Below are 20,746 nucleotides of genomic sequence, written 5' to 3'. Positions count from 1 at the left end.
ATCTCCTGCTCTATAGTAGTATTACAGGCGACCTCTTTCTACCGTTGCGCCTACCAGGCGAATATAAGCCTTCCCAAGCTATTTATGGCTTAGCCGCTGCTTGGCCAGCCCTGTCATCTGAGTACAGTTCTACTGCCTCTGCCGTCTCTGCCGAACCTACGAAGCGCTTGTTTTTAGGTTATAATTCTGCAACTGATTAAATTACTATTTAAATTCAGCTCGCTCATATTATCTCTCCTACCTCCGTACATACTGTAACCTCTGCCTCCTGTGTTGGCTACTCTGGACAGCTTATCTTAAGTATGTATTACACGACTCGGGCAATTACCCCTCGTTTCCAGCCCGCCTCCGTGGCGTCGGGTCAAATCTGCTTTTCCTACTGCATATCCCTGCCCATGCCTGTCTCGGTTATCGTCTGCTAGTGCTCTCGGCCCCTCCTGTCTTCTGTAACTTACCCGGCCCGCTTACATTCTACTGGCTGACTGTAGGTATATAACCCTGCCTATGCACCTCGTACAGCTTATACCATGTCCGCTAAGTTGCATGTGGCTTCGCCGCAGCCTTGATAGTCCTGTCTCGAAGCCTCTTGCTTCTTCCTATGTATTCCCTCAATTCTGGCATTAATTCCACGGCTGGTACAATCATCCTTCGATTTCTGCCCACTCCGCCAGTCGGCCACTCTGCTATACACGCACCCCCAGAGCAGCAGTGAAGCGGCGCGCCAACCTTCGCCTGTGATTCTGGCATACACCTACCACTCTGCCGTATACCTGCCACTCCGCCAGTCTGCCATTTCTGCCATGGGCGTGCCCCAGATCAGCAGTGAAGCGCTGTGGCAACCTTCACCTGTGATTCTACCGTACACCTGCCACTCTGCCACTCCGCCAGCCCGCCAACCCGTCAGTCCGCCACCTCCGCTAGCCTGCCACTTCGTGACCCTATATGTCCAAATAAGCAGCCAGTCTCCTAGAACAAAAAGACCCGGTGGTCAAGCGGTACGACGCTGCTGGCAATTGCCTGGCAGAATCCCCGGTTCAACTCCGGGCCGGGTCACTTGCATGCTTTCAGTTTCATTCTGCTGCCGCGGCGTGAAGCTCGGGGCTTGCTCTCTCTCTTTTGCCTCCTTATACGCCGTCTCCTTATAAGCGGAGTCCTCGGTTCGACTCCGGGTTGTAGCGACGACCGTGCTTTACTCTCTGCTGTATATAACGTTAACTTAAGTTAACGTAAATGCATAGCGAGTGGGCCAGCATAGCGAGTGGGCCACCCCCACCACATCTCGAGAATCAAAACCTCGTCAGCAAAACCAAAACGTCTTGAATTGATATAAACTAATCGCTATCTTCGAGTTCAGACCCTAGAGTAACTATTTGGCAAGTTCTCGCATTATGGCCAGTCATCCCGCAGGTACCACAGCGGCGCTGCGTTGGCGTAGTGCCGCCTGCATGACCTCGATTTTCTTGCGTTTCCTGTGTTATTTGAGTGTTCACCTCTCTATGGGCTATAAGGTCCTGTCCCTCGCCTAGAGTCATGCTCTGGCCTTTCCGGAGACGTGTTTTCTTAGCTCTCCGGCGCTTACTAAGTACTGCATTCTCGTCTTCAAGCATCTTCATCCTTGCCTCCATTAGGGCGAACCGGTGCATGATCCCCTTTGCTCCCTTCGTGAACTGCTCAACTGCTTCAATAATTGACGTTGGAGAGCTTCCCTGGTGACGAGAGATCCGACGTTTGATGAAATTAGACTGTGAACGGGCTTCCATAGCGGTGGTAGGCGTTCGGGAAGTCCATGGCTCCGGTGACGTCCGAGGCGTCCTCGAGGGTGTTGGCGTCTTGAACTTCACATCGAGCTTGGATAAAACGGCTTCAGGGTCATAGGGTACAAGTCCCGCCCCTCTGAAGCCTCCCTGGATGTTTTTTTCCGTCATTGTCTGCTGGAATGCCGCTAAAAACGAGGGGAGGAAGTCCTCCTTGCTGATATGCGTTGTACCCGTCTTCATCTTAAGCTCAATTTGCCGACCGTATGCTTTCTTCAGCGGACCAAAACAGCCAACATCGAGAGGCTGGAGTATATGAGACGAGTGAGGAGGCATACAGAGCGTAATAATGTTGTTGTCCTTACAGTAGAGCTCGAATTCGACCGAGTGGTGACTTTCGTGGCCGTCGAGGACGAGGAGGCGATAACCGCCTTTTGTTCGCGACTTTGTGTGCTGATCGAAATGTCGAATCCAATCTAGACCAATTTCGTTTGTAGTCCAGCCGTTTGCGGATGTTACGATTCTCTAGTCGCGAGGAATCGCGTTATCTTGGCACCAGGTCGAGAGGTGATATTTGCCGGCAAATACTACGAACGGCGGGACGTAGAATCCAGTCGCGCTAACGCCCTGGATTACCGTAACCCATTCCCGATTACCTGGTTGCTTCATCTTAACGTTCGACCGTATTTGCGCGTTTGTAACGACCATCCCGGTCGCGATAACGCCCATCTGAAAGCCTGTCTCGTCGAAGTTGTCGATATCGGAGTCCGCTACGCCGTTTTTCGCGACTACGTTCCGCACAAGCCGAAACCACGCGTTTATCGCGTCGGGATCCTCGCATTGGGCTCTCTTGTAGTCGTACTTGCGAAAGAAACGCGTCTGGAGCTGTGGTTGTCGCTTAACGAAGTTTGACGCCCATCGTGGACCGACGCGTGGCGCAGCCCGCTTATCGAGCAGTCGATTCGCCATTTCTCCAAGCTCACTTAGCCGAGGAGGATATGCTCGCGCATCCAAGTCGAGAATATAGTCGACAATCGTCTGCTCCTCTAGCTCTGTTAATTTCATCGAATTTGGTAGGCTATCGCGTCGAGAAGGCGTCCCCTTATAGCGGCGGGTAAGCGTTGTTCGAGAGACGTTGTAGATTGCAGCTGAGCGGCGTATAGAAAGGGAAGGATCACGGTCCATAGCTTGAAGTGCGAGATTCAATTGGTTATCTTTAGAAGGGGTCTCCATGGCTGGTTGTTGAGTAAGATGTGTTAGAAGATGGAATTCTAGTGAAGTGATGGAGGTGGCCCACTCGCTATGCATTTACGTTACCCATAGATTTCTTGCCCTACGGAACCTCCTCGCCGTGGTCTGGGAAGGTGAGACATAGTGTCTGGCAGTGTAGGTGCGGGCCATTCGTAGGCGAATCGACATTTGTATCTACATAAAGCTGGTCAATGTATCTCTCGTTTAGTTACACTTCCTGTCAAGAATTTGCCCGAACCTTGCTTGTCTCAGCCAGCAATATGTATGACCTGATCTAGCGAGACGAAGCTTAGCTAATTGCCTCCCCTACCATCTGGCGGCAAGGAGTAAGCCGCTACCAGGCGCTCTTCCCACTTGGTATGTAATACAACTTCCTACATATTGTTGCCCCTCTGTTCATGCAAGTTTAAGTCCGCGTCGAACCACGTCCTCTCCTGCAGCAGGGACGCGGAGCGGCGTTCCGCCTGGTGCGCTGTGGCCGATGTCCCACCCCGAACAAGCCGTAGATAATTGTTTTTTTGTTTTTCTTTTGGGCCGAAGACGACGGCCCACAAGCCCAGCCAGTCCGACGTGCTGAGCTTGTGGGATGCCCCGTGACCGAATACCGAGGGAGCTCACCGCTGTTGTGGTGGAGTCCTGTTTCAGCACTGGGGCGGGGGCGGCTCTGTCGCATGTGTCCAACATCCACCATGTCCTGCCAGCTCCTCCTCCCTAAAGTGGCAAGTGGGGTGGGGCAACGCGGCTTAACATTCGTCAGGTCTTTGATAGGCCATCGCGCAGCACGCATCGTGCACGATTATGCCAAGCCCAATCGGAAGGATGATGATCATGATGGCACGTCTTTATTTCTAAGGTCTTTCGAACCTGTCTGCCATTTTTCGCGGTGCTATTACGTATCTGGCCCAGGTCCCCGTTGATCCCGTTAGAAAGCGAACGGACGCCAAGCCAATTGTTTGTTTACGTTCTGTCGGCTAGACCCCAGCATCTGACTGCACCCTTCGTCTCGCCCAGCTGGAGCGGTTTGTTTGTAGTACAGTAATCTTAAATGCGGTGTTGGGGTGGTTGGGACCGCTACTCACGCGACTTTAGGCACGGCTGCGGAAAAAGTTCCACGCCCGTGGAAAAGCTTCCACGCCTGTGGAGAAAGTTCCACGCCCGTGGAAAAGCTTCCACGCCTGTGGAGAAAGTTCCACGCCCGTGGAAAAGCTTCCACGCCTGTGGAGAAAGTTCCACGCCCGTGGAAAAGCTTCCACGCCTGTGGAGAAAGTTCCACGCCCGTGGAAAAGCTTCCACGCTCGTGGAAAACTTCCCCAGCGCCCCGCATTTCGCGAACCCCCTTTTGGCCAAAGCGACGTCTCTCAATCATCTTTGCGTCTTCATTCTCCGTGTATCACTGCCTATGGAGGCTATGAAGTATTTTGCCCTGGGCCGGGCTAAGATCGACTATAAAAGTGACGGTGCCCCACCATGCGGTTGGACATTTCCTTCATTCGAAGATTTAGAACGCATCGTGTCAGTGTTTGTCAGCCGACATGGATACAAGGCCAGAACGAAGGAGAAGAGGGAGAGGACCCGATTCTATGTCTGCGGATATAAACAATGTCCCGTTGCGTGGAGCGCACAACGAGTGGTCGACAAGTTTCCTCCGCTCTCAGATTCGCTTGAGGTGGTCCGCATACAATATTCAACCACGATCAGCCACAACCACCAGCTTACCGCTCGTCCGGAGCCAAAACCCCTTCCAGTCGATATGATCTGGCTCGGAGTCCCATTTGGCCCCCTGGTTGAGGAGGGTCGATCTGACTCCGCTATACCATTAGGTGTTCCGATGTCTCAGGAGGGGAAGAGGCTAAAGTCGTCTGCTCTCGATCTAGTAAATGTCGAGCCGCATTTCAAACACCAAGAACATGACGACGACGAGACCGTATGGGTCTATGAGCCGTTGATCATGGCGATCTCGGCAACCATCAAGAACCCATGCCTTACGATGTCGGCGACTTTAACATGGAGTGCAGACTTGTTCCGAGACCTTCGCGAACAGCTTGCCGATGCCACATCTGAGAGGAAGAAGCTCGTTCTTCTCGGATGCATGTCAACGCCCATCCTGGTGCCGGAAGGGCCCTCTTTCGATGAATATTGCGAATATATGAAACTGTTTATGGACAACAATGCTTTTATTAGAGCATATCCTACCACGGAGGAGGCAACATTCCAGGCAAGCAAAGTTGGCGATCTTAGAATCCTCGACGAGTGGCCGCAAAATTCGACGGCCAAGGAATGAGCTGGCTCGCATACCGACCCATAACGTGCGATGGTGGGCTATCGGCGACGTGTAACCTGCCACCCTCTCATGGTGGCCGCATGGTTATCAAGCCGACACATAGCAGCAGTGGAGAGGGAGTCAAGCTTGTTAAAGTCAGCAATCGCAAGGGACTGAAGTGCCGAATCCCTGGGAACAAATGGGATGCCGATATTCAGCCCAGGAACCATCTCTTCCACCAAGAGTATGTCGACTCATTAGTCAAATTTGGCGAACTTCGGGTCTGTATGGTGCGTGATCTATCTCAAGAGGCTATAGACGGTCTCATCCCCCCAGGTAAGATCATTAGTATCACCATCACCAGACCAACCACTTCTGCCGGCAAGGTTCAATTCTCGGATATGAATCAGAGTCCATTCTGTCACGAAATATTTGGGGAAGGAGTTGGGGATGAGCACGCTCAAAAGCGCAAGTATCATGAACTGAAGCAGTTCGCCTCTCTGTGGTTTGCCATTCTTTTTAGGCTGGCCGATTTTGAACCTGGTCTTGCCTCACTTAAGGATGGCGTACGTCTCGACATTGGCATCTCAGAAGTCGCAACCGATGGGCGATTTTTCATTAATGAAGTCACACGATTGTGGAATGCGTCAAGCTTTTCAGAGGGGAACTCTACTAACGTTCAAGAACAATGGGGCGAAGCTATTGGCCATTCGTGTACACAGCCTCGATGTTGGCAGCAATACCCCGAGCTGTTAGAGACTCTTGGGACAGAAGGAAGTGAGGTGGGCTTACCTGGACGCCCCGCGAAGCGACAGCGGCCCGGATAAAGACGTACTTTCAACATCTCGTCTTGCTGGTTACTATCAATTCTTTATTCGTCTCCATAGCTTTCCTACTATATTCAATCAATAGGGCTTATACTTGCCGCACGGAGCTAAGCCGCAATGCGAAGCTGTGCTGCTTTTTCTACTTATCCTGGCCAAGTCTATTAGCGTACGACCATCCTCGTCGCGGTTATCAATGTCGGCGCCGCTATCTAGCAGTTTCTGCATAACGTCGTCACGCCCCCAAGATGTCGCCCATGACAATGGAGTCTTCCATCAATATCTCGGCTATCCACCTGAACGCCTCTCACTAGCAGCAGATCTATAATGCTGATGTATCCCTTTTCGGCAGCTAATGATATCGGCGTCCGACCATGAATGTCTTTACTGTCGGGCTCTGCGCCACTGTCTAGCAGCAGCCGCACGACGGCTTCGGCCCTGTTGTAGACAGCCCATGCGAGCGGTGTCCGACCAAAGGAGTCTCTTTCGTCAATTCTGGCGTCTCTATCGAGCAGCAGCATCACATTCCGCTCGCATCCCATGCCGGCAGCCCATGAGATCGGTGTCCGACCGGTCTCATCTGCACGATCAACCTCAGCGCCGTTGTTGAGCAGTAGCAGCACTACCTCGTCGTGCGGATTGCTAGACGCCCATGAGAGTGGCGTCCGGCCGGCCCGATCCGGGTAATCTACCTCGGCGCCCTTGTGAAGCAGTAGCTGCACAAGATCTGCGAATCCGTTCTCAGAGGCACAAGCTAATGGTGTTCCCACGTTACCACGAAAGTTGATATCAGCACCTCTTTCTATTAGTAGCCGCACCGCCTTTGTATGCCCTTCGTTGACAGCATACATGAGCGGCGTGAACGCAGGCATCAGCATCGTCATAGTACCATTTGTGGCACTAATTAGCGATCTGGTCAGACGTGCAGCTCGTCTCGGGTTAGACTGTCAGCAGCGGCAGCCAGCACAGGCAACCGGGCGAGAGGAGAAGCCGCGGGTGTCACGGCTCGTCTTCGTCAGTGCAGATCAGGTCAATAGCACAGAGTTCTCGACTTATACGGACTGGCTGCGAAGCCGGGGTCTGCTCAAGCGGTTCTTTGTCGACGAGTGCCATACGATTATTATGGACGCTAGCTATCGAAAGCGGCTTACGGAGCTGAAGTGTATCTACCGGTACGGCTGTCCGGTCATCTTACTGACAGCTACACTACCGGCTTGCTTGCTTGCAGGGGACGCCGAAATCATCCGAGCAAGGACCGACAAGAAGAACATCAGCTATAACGTCATGCAAGTCACGGGACCAGGTCGGAGCGCAGTCGGGACGAGGTCGTATGCCTTATTGGCGTTTCAGATTCCCAGGCGGGGTTCTGTCAGAAGTGGGGCCTATGCCTAACAAGGAAGGAATGATCACCGACAAAAATGAGTTGCCCTTCGCCGTCCGTCGACCCTACCTCACACATCTCGTAGCTGCCCCCCTCTGGGGTTCACATTCCCAACTCTCTAGTAGAACGAAGCTAAGGCTACGGTTTAAGTTTTCTGAGGTCGTCGAGCCACACTTAGACCTAGGAAGGCAATTTTATTCAGCGCACCCAAAGTGCCGTCGCCGGGCAAGCTGTGGCAGTGCGACTAACCCCTCAGCTTTCTCTTCGTTCAAGCACGGGGCATAAGTTGTCCTTCCTTCCTGATTCGGTAAGTAGTGAAGCCACCCGCACAGTCGCTGGAGGTCGTCCACGTAGCGTCCCAATCCGGCGTCCTGAGTCAACCAAATTAACCGGGTGGTTACGGGTTGAAGATGTGATAGGTACAACGCCCTAAGGAATATTACCTCCGTACATGTAGTACTCTCTCGATCGGGTGTCGTGGCTTTCACAGAAGATACCGCTCCGGTGCAATTCAGTGACTGGGTCAAGTGTACGATTAGAACCCTAGATTGAGTCTGATGAAAAGTCACGACTATCTGGCTTAGGAACCTCCATAGCAAATTGCACCTTTCCTCCATGCCAGGTTTTCATAGAAAAGTCCTGGTGGTCGCTCGATCCCTGACTGGCTGTCAGTTGCTTCGCACCTAACATTGGGAACCATCAATCGGTGCCTGTTTCCTGATATGGACCCTTATCGATTACTGCTTAACGTAATCCACGGGTGAGCGGGTCACACGGGTGAACGGGTCACTTTACTGCAATTTAATTGAGGTTCACTTCCTTCTCCTTTTTCTCCACCTCCAATCATGGGACGACAATCAATTGAAAGTGATTTGGTTCTAGCGTTAAATGCGCTCCAATCCGACCCAAAATTAAGCGTACGAAAGGCTGCGCAGATCTATAATGTATCTCGTACGACACTCCAGCAACGATACCACGGCCGAGCTGCGAAACACGACACCCGACCACCCTGCCAGAAATTAACCTCATACGAAGAGGAGAGTATCGTACGATACGTACTCGACCTAGATTCGCGTTCGTTTCCACCGCGGTTAAGTGGTGTTCGAGAAATGGCGGATCGACTCCTCCGCGTACGCGACGCGCCACGCGTTGGAACGAACTGGGCCTCAACCTTCGTACGACGACGACCTGAGCTCCGTACGCGTTGTAATCGAAGAATCGATTACCAGAGGGTCCTTTGCGAGGATCCGGACGCGTATCGCGCGTGGTTTGAGCTCGTACGAAACATAATCGCGAAATACGGGATCCACAATGACGATATCTACAACTTCGACGAAACGGGCTTCGCGATGGGTAAAATCTCCGCCGAAACTATCGTTACGACCTCCGATCGACGCGGGAGGCCAAGAGCCGTACAACAAGGGAATTAGGAATGGGTTACAGTAATCCAGGGCATTGCGTCGTACGGCTATTCGATCCCGCCGTATATCATCTTCGTAGGGAAGGTCCACCTCGACTCCTGGACCGCGAATAGCCCTCTACCGGCTAACTGGGTAATCGCGCTTTTAGAGAACGGTTGGACGATGAACGAGAGAGGCCTAGAGTGGGTAAAACACTTCGATTTCTATATAAAGAGTCGTACGAAGGGCACTTACCGCCTCCTCATCCTCGACGGCTACGAGAGCTACCATTCCGTCGATTTCGAGCTCTACTGCAAGGAACAGAATATTGTCACGCTCTGTATGCCTGCTCATTCGTCGCATAAGCTCCAGCCTCTCGATGTTGGGTGTTTTGGACCTCTGAAACGGGCGTACGGTAAAGAAATCGAAGGTCTAATGCGGGCGCACGTAACCCACGTTTCAAAGGAGGACTTCCTCCCAGCCTTTTATAAGGCGTACGACGCTGCAATGACCAAATCAAACATCCAGGCAGGCTTCAGAGCGACAGGCCTAGTACCGTACGACCCGAATTATGTGATTTCGCAGCTAGATATGAAGTTTCATACGCCGACACCACCAGGTTCCTCTGCTGGACTACCACCCCCATGGGTTTCAAAGACGCCGAACAACCCAATTGAGACCGAATCGCAGACGGAGTATCTTAAAAATCGTATCGTACGACACCAGAATAGCTCACCGTCGTCCATTGTTGAGAGCCTACGGCAGCTGAGAAAAGGAGTTATAATGATGGTACACGAGCATGACCTTATGCGCCAAGAGCTCGCCGAACTTCGAGATGCAAATGACCGCCTCAGCCGCCGTCGTCGTACGAAAAGAAAGCAGCTATAGAAAGGAGGGTCCCTCACGATTGATCAGGTAAAGGATTTGAAGGCTCAAATCGATGCGACGCAGCAGTTAATAGCGGAAACGAGTCAGAATAGTGGTCGTACGAGGAGGCCCGAAACGCGCGCGCGACGATGTGGCGTCTGCGGCGAGCCCGGTCATAATGCTCGTACGTGTCAGAAAGTTGTATCTGCCTCTGAAGAAGAGGATTCTGAATAGTTTGAATTGATTTAAGGCGTTGTGGTTAAATTGTCTTATATATTGTCGTACGAGTTACTGGAAGGTGACCCGTTCACCCGTGTGACCCGCTTACCCGTGGATTACGTTATCTAATCTGCACGTCGTTGTTTTACCCCACGTGCATGACCTGTCCGAGAGTCACGAAGGGAATACGCGACCAAGACTACACAAGCCGTCTAACAGGAACGCGACAGCGCTGGAGGTCTTAATCAATCCCGTGATCACACCCAACCCATAGAGTGGAACGAGTCGGTCCCTGATCGATCAACCTCACGGCAGGTCTATGACCTCAGCACGCACGTAACAGCAGAAGCTAGTAATGAAGGACGTGGTTCTCCTGCATTCATTGATGGTGATGTCCTCGTGGGGGCAGGAGCATCAAGTATGGTCGCGGTACCCCAGGCCGCGGAATCCACCATTGGTACTTTTTTCAAATACAGGGTGCCAGACAGCGAGTGGTTACCCTTTTATATCGCAAAACCTGATCTCCACCCATGCTAAGCTCTAAGTCGAGCAATGCCGCAGGTGTGTCCCATGTCGGAGATCAGGATGTAGATGTCCCGATGTTACTTAAGCTGGGCAGGCCCGTTTCTGACGGCTTAATAGCGACTTGACGGCCGCATATTCAACCGTCAAGGCGTGGGACTGGCGTCTACCATCTTTATAGACAGCGGCAGCCCCTAGGATTGCTTGGCTTCGCGGCTGAAGATATGAAGGACGTGGAGGTAGGGCTCACTCGTAGGACTCGCAAGCCTTAATTATCAAACGCTTGCTAAAACGCCTCAAGATATCGATCGATGGGAGCAGCTGATTTGAATACTGAACAGGAGGTTTTGGAGAGAATGGAACATTGCATCGATGGTCCGCTAGCCCCAAGGAGATGTCACTCTTGATTCTCCTCAATAGCACCGGTCGCTTCTCTTGGAAGTGGACCAGGCCGAGGGCCGAGATAGAGGAGCCCGATTATGGTGATAGCCACAAGACATAGAAGCCATTTGATGCTGACAGGCGTATGGCTCTCTTTGATGTTGCGAAGAAGAATTTTGAGACAATTTGTCATGATTGAACATCAACATCAAATTAATCGCCGACAGCCGTGTAATCCAACGAATTGACAGTGTCAACACGTCGATATTACTGTGTTGTCGAAGCTGATGACCTCAGGAAACCGCTTCCACATCTGGAGGCAGTACGGAAAGGTCCAGACAAGACCGACGAGGCGGTTTGGCTCATCATCCGCCCACTTAACAAGATAGGGAATCTCCATCTCGTCGAACAGCTTGATCAGTGCTGCAGTTGGAGGGTGGCCGCTCAACTTGTCTCGGCTGATACGAGACCTGGCATTATAAATATCCTTTCGTGTAAAGGATGACTCGAGATTCTGCTCCAGGACGATCGCGCGTACGTCACGGGCCCGAATTCCGATCCGACGGCTTGTCGATTCGACTGTTGCCCTGATAGGTGTAGTGAGTCGTCTGTGGGGGGATGGGCGGATGGTTTGATACTGGCCCCGTGGTTATGCTGGCTATGCTCGGAATTATCGTGGTGTCGTAGAAGCCATCTACCCTCCTCCAGTGCTTCGGCAATGACCATCCATTTACAACCACACTTTCGAGACTTCCGTTGCCGAATACCGGTACTCTCTGAGGGGCGTGGTTCTCCGAATCGATCGCATTGGAAAGAGTACCGGATCTTCCGACCCTTATATGAGTAGGCATTTCGTCGAACAATACCGAAGCCATTAGCCTTCGCGAAAGTATTCACCCGCTCGAACAGGACTTCTGCTGACGGCGCTGGGTCGCCTGGGATAGGTGGGTTCGGGATCGGTTCAGGGACAGGCGACAAGGGGTGGTCGGGCGAGGGCGGCGAGGCGATAGGCGGAGAGTGCCTTTCTCGGGGAGGCGAGTATGGCGGAGATGATTCGAATGCAGTTGAACTGAGCGGCGAGTAGCCCCATATCTCGCGCCATTGGCGGACTCGTTCGTATGACCGGACGAGCTCGCTGGTAAGTCTTCGATCTGTCCCAATCACCTCGCGCACTAGCCTAAGGGCGGACTGAAACTGGGGACTTGTTGGAGAGAATTGTTCTTGTGCTGATTGTTGTGGAGAGCAGGCTGGTGGCTGGTCGATTTCCGGGCCTGGTATAGGCATTCTTACTCGTTGCGACCGTCTTCCTCGGGTTGGGAAATCATTCGATAGGTGAATCTCATGATCGAATCGCAGCTCCCATGGTGGCTCGTTCAGCCCACGCGATCCATGGGGGCGTGGAGCGGTCGTGAAGGTCTCTGGGTACGAGGCGAAAGCATTATAGAGTGCCTCGTCGTCTCCCACGCCATAGTGTGGGCCAATGCTCGTCCCTGTGCTATTAGACGAAGGTGGTCTTGAACTCTCAGATTGGTTCTGCCGCTGTCGTTTTCGAGGACGTAATTGATAGCTTCGTAGTCGTTGGTTGCTTGCTGAGCTAGATCGAGAGTCGGGCTGGGACATAATGACGGCCTTGATCGCGACAGGAAGAGTGTCGCACGCACGGATGAGAACATGGTTAAAGGGGCAGTTGATTTGACTATGAAAGAAGGAAAGAGGGGACCAATTTCAGCACAAAGGAATGACCTGCTTTGTGATGCAGATGCCTTGGAAGATGAGGCTATTGGATATTCCTGATACAGCGTGTGTTTGAGTGTTGGTCTCAGCAGGGGGCCTAACACACCACGCCTGGAGCCCTGTGACCTTGACAAATATGGTATCTTTCACGAACAATCATTATCAGTAGGCTTGACATGCGACAAGAGGTAATTGGTGTAGTAGCTAGCTAGTGAATAGCTTCCATATGTCTCGTCGATCGTCGTGGTGGAGAGCTAATCCCGAGGTACAAGGGAAGCGTTGGCAGAATCTAGATGCACTAACAAAAAGGGATGGACCAATCAGAGGCTGCAAAAGGTCATGCCCGTGTAAGAGTCATGCCCGGGTAGCAATTCTTCATGCCCGTGTAGTAATTGCCTTGAGTGATTACAGAAACCAGCACATGCTTTTTTTTAGATCTTATTGTCCGGATGTCATACATCATGTGGTGAACACCGCCTTAACGGCGTGTAGGCACTTAGCAGCTCAGCTTCTTCTCATCGTCTAGGCACGCAGAAGTCTCGCGAGCTTCACTTATAGCTCAACTCTTCATTCACGAAGACGATAGCCCTACGACATGTGGTGGATCTTGGGGCCAGAAAGGGTCGTAATAATACTTGGATAGGTTTACGAAGAGCTCACACCGGCGGTGTCACATACGTGGCAAGATGGAGGTCCGATATCTTCCAACTCCTAGCGGTTACGTCTCCACTACGTCCAGCTATCCTTGGAGGAGGACGTAGGGATGAACACCGTTCGGGCGTCCAGTTCGAACATACCAAGGCTCACATACCGTCGATAACGATCTTCTACCTTCAGCATGTCGTACTCCTCCAAGATATATCACATTAATTAAGATGGGGAAAGTCTCGTCAAGGGGCTCAGGCCAATCTGTCATCTGGGATCAGACCGAGTTTCAAGATTTCACAACAGTGCGTTTTTGGAAGTCTTCGAGGCTTTTCAGAGGATTGCCATCTTCAAGGTATAAAACACGGACGTATTAAAATGGGGCCATACGCAAATCGTCGAGGCCATGGGGTTGAAGAAGTTGGTCCCGGCTTCGGCTGGGCTTTCTGAAATGGCTGCTTCGCACGCTCACTCTAGGTTTCGTACACAGACGATCTGGTGGAAGTACATGCCTAAGCCAACAATCACCCCAGGCTTGCTCGCCCATTGTCTATGTAAAAGCCTTCACCTGCTGCCTCGAGAAGCGTTTCTTTCTCAATAACATCTTCCTCTCCATCTCTCCTTATCTACCTGACTTTCCGTCGAACGCTCATCCACGACGAAAAGGTTCCCATCGTTGCTATGGACGCCCTGGCATCACCTGCCTCCGAAATCGACGAACCAAAGGTCAAGGCCAAGCCAGCGATGGAATCTTTGGCCGCTTGCGACTTGAGCTGCGCCTCCTGATCTTTGCCTATGTTCTGCACAGCTCGGCGAGTTGCTAGACGACGAGATAGACATGGCCGAGGCGATCAAATCGCTCGAGGAGAAGTCACACCGATGCCAGACACCCCCAATCATATGATAGTTGTACTTACAGTCAGCATTATGAATAGAGCACATTAGTTCGACGTACACTAAGAGAATGGCCAAGTGTCCGGTGACAATAGATTTCACCTTATCACGATGTTTATTATGTCAACATGTAAGTTGGTCAGCGAACAACGACGCCTTGTATTTGCATTTAGTATTTTAAGACAACATCTCCACATACCTTTGAAAGCGCCGCCTGCGATGAATCGTCTCCCGGTGGACATCATCCGCTGCATCGCCGACCTCTTGTGCACTGAAGATATTCGAGCGTTTCGTTTAACGTGTTCCACGCTCGGTTACTTTGCTTATCCAGCAATAGCCGGGCACTTCTGCGTACTAGGTACAGCCCACTGCCTATCCGAGTTCGCTGAATTTCTAAAGACTGTAGACACTAGTTTCACTCACTCCGTAACCTTCTACTATGGCCGTTGGCCGGCTTATACGCGTCAGCAATGGGACAATAGTTCTCTGCTACTCGATGGCTACCGGTGTCTCTCTGCGCCGCCTTCGGAGGAGGAACTTTCAGCCGCGTTCGGGCGCTATGAGAATATTTTGCGGAAGGAAGATCGCCTTGCGGAATCCGAATTGATAAAGACAGTGCTAGGCCAGCTTCCTAATGTACGGCGCTTGAACCTCAGATGCTTGCGGCCATGGGGACAGAATTCACGAAATCCACGGTTAAGGGCACTGCAGAGGCAATTATGGATTTCTCCTGTGTTCGGTAGTACGATTGATACACTAGCTAACACAGTCCTGGGTGAAATCGACGAAAATGTCTCGTCTCTAACTTTTAACGGCCGGTTAAAGCCAGCCTCTCTTCTGTCCAGCCACACCGCATTCTGCCACGTTGTCAACCTCAACTTCGATGCCGTAGAGGTCGCCTCTGCTGATGATTGGAATTTTCTGTCCAGATTCCCCAACCTGGTTGATCTTAGTATTACACTCTCGCCTCGTTCGTCTCTTGCGCTTTTTGACTGTGGAACATCATTGCCATGTCTAGAACGACTACGGCTTAAAAGAATGTTTCTTCAAAGCTGTCTTGCTAGAATGCTCAGCTCAGCGTACCCAAAGCTAGAGGAGTTACAGTTACAAGAAAGCATTGTCGTAGATGGAGATATAGGAAGCTTTGTAAAAGATGCCCGTCAGCATCCCTGCTTAAATTCAGTTGTCACAGGTTGATTAGTGATACACAATCATATACCCCCGGCCTTCAACCGTTTCTAGGCTGTCAATAACAGCTAATGGCTTTGAGCAGTTCAAGCAGTGAGCATTCTAAAGTTCTTCTCACATAGTGGATTGATTCAGTGCTACTTATCATCTACTCGTCGTGATTATCAAACGATCTTTTTCCCCGTTGTGCCTGTTATCCCAAGGACACCGAGACCTTGAACGTGGAAGACTGCGTCGGTTCTATTGCGAATCCCCACTACACCTAGACATCCTAATTCCAAGGCGGTTGTTTCTACAAAGCTAGCTGGCCTGAATGCTGACACAAGAGTACCCTAGGTTGGCGGGGCTATATAGAAAAGAGAGCATTATCTTGGATTGAGATATAGAGTTTACTGAAGGATATGCGCGATAGCATCCATACTTTGAAACAGCTGAAATGCTTTGAAGAATCATCCCCACGCACCCATGTAATCGTATCACCACACATTTCTAAGCTATCTCATTAAGAGCAGTTATTCAAGTAGTAGTTCCTTTGAACCATACACCCACGGGTGCCGCTCAACCTTCACCGATTCATCTAGAGTCGCCTTGCACTTTTCGGGGACTGACCTTTTAAAGCAGAACACAGGTGACAAGAAGCATAGATACTAGAACTATCAGCTAGACTTTTTAAGATGCTCTTTGTTGCATAATAATTGGTATCAACCCTAACGACACTTTAAGTGAACGTCTCTCTGGTTACGGGAAGGACATCCACCTACCAGCCAAGGAGAGTTCCCCGCCTCCTAGTTCGGTAGCAGAATTATCATAAAGGTCCTAGACACCAATGGAGCCATGCAGGCTTAGCCCTAATTTGATCTTAATATGATAGAGATGCAACACGCGCATAACTATACAACAAGCACTACAGCACGGACGTGCAGATATTGGGACCCTTGGGGCTTCACTGTGTTCGCTACCAGGACACCATATCGTGACCGAAACGCGCGCGCTCCAGCTCAGAGAACCCACAACACCAAGGAACAGTTTTGCAATAATACGAACCCCTACGACATTCCACTACTGCCCTCTTTACCCTATGCTGCATTGTTGCTTCTTAGGTCCTGAAAGTCTATCAAGGAAATTTCGTAGTTCAGATCGCTCTGGGGAACTTCTGCTAGAATTCGAGCAATAGTAAGGTTGAAGTTATCTTTCACAGAACAAATGGCTGAGATCTCGCCTCGGAATCTTTCGTATGCCTGTTCATATTGTTCTTTCGCTTTCAAAATAGAGTCTAATGTCTTTTTATCGTGGAAGTCGGATTGATCTTTGGATGATGGGAGACGCGGTGGAATTGGTGGCATGAGCACCGGGCCTTGTTCGACCAGAAGCGGCTTAAATCCATCGTACTCTTTACAAAGAGTAGCAGGGTCAATCTTCTGAGTAGGCCTGACTCTGGTGGTGCTTGCTTTCACATTACCGTTTTCTTTCCACTGTTGCTTAATGTGTGCAGCTAGATCTTTTTCCCGAACCCCTGCTGAGGTGTGAACTGCATCCGAGTTGTCCTGGCTTTGTACTTCAGCTTGTTTAGGATTTTCATACATGTATAAATGTTAATCGCGTCGCCCTTTAATGGGGCCCATAGATAGCGGTTCCACACCCTCTTATCGTAATTCTCCTTCTTGTTTTCGTCGCAGAAGAAGTCCTTGAGGTTGTTGTACGCCCTAATGCACGCGGCGTTCCTCTCGACGGTCACAAGGTCTTGCGGTTTATCTGGGTGACAAACTGACACTATATAGGTTAACTTAAACCCCTCCTGAAATACTTCAACAGACAAGTGTGGTTGCGTGACGTACTTGGATGTTTTATACGCAACTCTATAATCCTAACATTTTTCACTATCCCATCGAATGCAAGGTCGCCATAATAGTCTTCGGGGAAATTGGGGTCAGGATTTCCTTGGTGTAGGTTCATTTCTCTGAATATGGTTGAATAACTATGCCGTCCCATTAATACCCGCCTCAATACCTTTCTAAGGCCGTTTATGGATGTCAACATCGCGTTATGAAGTGACATGAATATATTACAATGTCCAAGCTCTCGATCGGAATTGGTTCACCCTGTACCAATGTCTCCGGCGCCTAGCATTGATAAATTCAGGCATCCCACATCTCCTCCCGACCTCAACGTAGATGATAAAATGTTACCATCTCAGTATGAGATAAGCCGCTGAGTGATGCAGGAACATCAATATGGCAGTAGCGAGTTACTGAACGGTTACGAAATGGAGCAGATATTCTACTGTAACGTTTATACTAAGAGAGATTTATGCATTCAATGGCGTCGAAGATGCGCGAGCGGCTCTCTGGAACCGCTCGGCCAATGATCTCAAAAGACCTAACAGTACGCCGCACGGCGTACTCAAGGTCCAGTACCTTATACAGGATGATTAGGCTAACTGGCCCTATACAGTTGATGGTTTACTACATATAGGACCAATCGTGCACGAATCGAGTCTCTTCTTCGAGACCTCCGTTACCAGTCCTCTCTAATTTTTCCTGTTGTGACTCTATATCCTTGCTACAGGTCATGGCTCTTACTGAGAGCCTTCATTGGTCCATTAAATGCAGTGTTGCTAAGATGATCTATGGATTTATATTCCTTTTTGGACTGGTTAGGGGTTATTGTCAGGTTATTCTCTAAATAGCTTCGTGTATTTAAATTTTCTTATCAATAACCGTTTGAACAGCACTCCATTATCTCGTAGGGATGTGCATAAATCCTTAACGAGAAATATAACTAACGTCCATCCCTGTATCGCGAGCCACCCTGCGTGCCGAGCTAACATATAGGTACTTCACCTTTGACATAGACTCGAGTCCGCCCACATACATGCACTTCCTGAAACCTTTTTTGAAGTCATGGTTTGACCGATTTCAAACCATTTGATCCACCTGGACCATAAGTTTTCATCAGTGTCGGATCACGAGCCTGTGATCCGAACCCATCGATGTCTTGAGGCATGTAAAGACATAGTCAATCACACCCCACCATCATCTTTTCATCGCCTCTCATAGTAATAATTAGACATCAATCGAGTCTTTGATTCGGAGTTTCACCAAGCAAAGTGATCAGCAGGTCCAAGGCTGTTGTGGTGCGGTGATGTTGATAAAGTCAAGAAGTCGATCAGTACCTTTCTAGTGGAGGGTCTGCCATTTTCGGCTAGCGTTAAGCTTCAAGTTAGGTGGGGCATGCTCCATATAGAATCTGAAGGTGGCACGCACCCCCCTCAAAAGGCGTACCTTGCTATCAATTAATTCCTTCAACTAAAGAGACCGCATAAATAGGTGGAGTATCCTCGCCTTCTGTCCACTCGTGGTCTCAGAATGATTATCGATTACTAGACATAGGCGTAAGGCAGCGTGCTCCACAAATTGAGAGATTAGCATATTCGCAACCTCCGTGCCACCTTCAGATTCCAAATGGAGGCATGTAAGTCAAAGCACCTGGATTCCGACACACCCTAGATTCCGACACCTAAATCCACCAAAACACCACCTCTTTGACTGCGAATAACTTAACATATTCCGACTCTAGAGATCCGTGTTTTCCATGTATAAGAGAAAACTGTATTTAAAGTAACGTAATCCACAAGCAAGTGAATCACACAAGCTAGTGAATCAGCCACCCGCTACTTTCGTACAGGCCTTCTTCTTTCCCCTTTTCCTCCACCAATAATTATGGGACGGCAATCAATTGAAAGCGACGTAATTCTCGCGCTTCAGGCGCTTCAATCTGACCCAAAATTAAGCGTACGAAAGGCTGCATCACTCTATAATATATCATTCTCCACCCTCCAGCGACGACAACACGGCCGACCTGCTAAACGCGATCTCCGACCATATAACCAGAAATTGACCTCGTACGAAGAGGACAGCGTCGTACGGTATATAATCGACCTAGATTCGCGATCGTTTCCACCGCGGTTAGGTGGTGTTCGAGAAATGGCGGATCGACTCCTCCACGTACGCGACGCGCCACGCGTCGGAACGAACTGGGCCTCAAACTTCGTACGACGACGACCTGAGCTCCGTACGCGTTTTAATCGAAGAATCGACTATCAGAGAGTTCTCTGCGAAGATCCAGACGCGTATCGCGCATGGTTTGAGCTCGTACAAAACATAATCGCGAAATACGGGATCCACGATGACGATATCTACAACTTCGACGAAACGGGCTTCGCGATGGGTAAAATCTCCGCCGAAACTGTCGTTACAACCTCCGATCGACGCGGGAGGCCAAGAGCCGTACAACAAGGGAATCAGGAATGGGTTACAGTAATCCAGGGTATCGCGTCGTACGGCTATTCAATCCCGCCGTACATTATCTTCGCCGGGAAGGTCCACCTCGACTCCTGGACCGCGAATAGCCCCCTACCGCCCAACTGGGTAATCGCGCTTTCAGAAAACGGTTGGACGACGAACGAGAGAGGCCTAGAATGGGTAAAACACTTCGATTACCATACAAAGAGTCGTGCGAAGGGCACCCACCGCCTCCTTATCCTTGACGGCCACGAGAGCCACCATTCCGTCGATTTCGAGCTCTACTGCAAGGAACAGAACATTGTTACCCTCTGTATGCCTGCTCATTCGTCGCATAAGCTCCAGCCTCTTGACGTTGGGTGTTTTGGACCTCTAAAACGGGCGTACGGCAAAGAAATCGAGGGTCTTATACGGGCGCATATTACCCATATCTCAAAGGAGGACTTCCTCCCAGCCTTTTATAAGGCGTACGACGCTACGATAACAAAGTCAAACATCCAGGCAGGCTTTCGAGCGACAGGCCTAGTACCGTACGACCCGGACTATGTAATTTCGCAGCTAGATATGAAGTTTCATACGCCAACACCGCCAGGTTCCTCTGCTGGACTACCACCCCCATGGGTTTCAAGGACGCCGAACAACCCAATTGAGACCGAATCGCAGACGGAGTATCTTAAAAATCGTATCGTACGACACCAGAATAGCTCTCCGTCATCTATTATTGAGAGCCTACAGCAGCTGAGAAAAGGAGTTACAATGATGGTACACGAGCAGGACCTTATGCGCCAAGAGATCGCCGAACTTCGAGATGCAAACGACCGCCTCAGCCGCCGTCGTCGTACGAAAAGAAAGCAGCTACAGAAAGGAGGGTCCCTCACGATTGATCAGGCAAAGGATTTGAAGGCTCAAATCGATGCGACGCAGCAGTTAATAGCGGAAACAAGTCAGAATAGTGGTCGTACGAGGAGGCCCGAAACGCGCGCGCGACGCTGTGGCGTCTGCGGGGAGCCCGGCCATAATGCGCGTACCTGTCAGAAAGTTGAGTCTACCTCTGAAGAAGAGGATTCTGAGTAGTTTGAATTGATTTGAGGCGTTGTGGTTGAATTGACTTATATATTGTCGTAC

The 20,746-nt window shown here is 50.5% G+C and overlaps 1 protein-coding gene and 1 non-coding gene across 2 annotated transcripts; one reads left to right on the top strand and one right to left on the bottom strand.

Moving 5' to 3' along the window:
• The first annotated feature begins 978 nt into the window (after window positions 1-978).
• Window positions 979-1,053, top strand: B0I36DRAFT_t214. The gene has a single exon. It is a non-coding gene; the product is annotated as a tRNA-Cys (tRNA).
• A 15,343-nt stretch (window positions 1,054-16,396) lies between these two features.
• Window positions 16,397-16,903, bottom strand: B0I36DRAFT_356472 (uncharacterized protein; the record flags this gene model as incomplete). The annotated part of the gene is made up of 1 exon (XM_046157637.1): window positions 16,397-16,903. One exon carries the CDS (start codon window positions 16,901-16,903, stop codon window positions 16,397-16,399), a length of 507 nt encoding a protein of 168 aa, XP_046004360.1.
• Window positions 16,904-20,746: the final 3,843 nt, after the last annotated feature.

Source organism: Microdochium trichocladiopsis (genome assembly GCF_020744255.1).
Source record: "Microdochium trichocladiopsis strain MPI-CAGE-CH-0230 chromosome Unknown B0I36scaffold_16, whole genome shotgun sequence".
Classification (NCBI taxonomy): domain Eukaryota; kingdom Fungi; phylum Ascomycota; class Sordariomycetes; order Xylariales; family Microdochiaceae; genus Microdochium; species Microdochium trichocladiopsis.
This window is presented reverse-complemented; position numbering and strand designations above follow the sequence as displayed.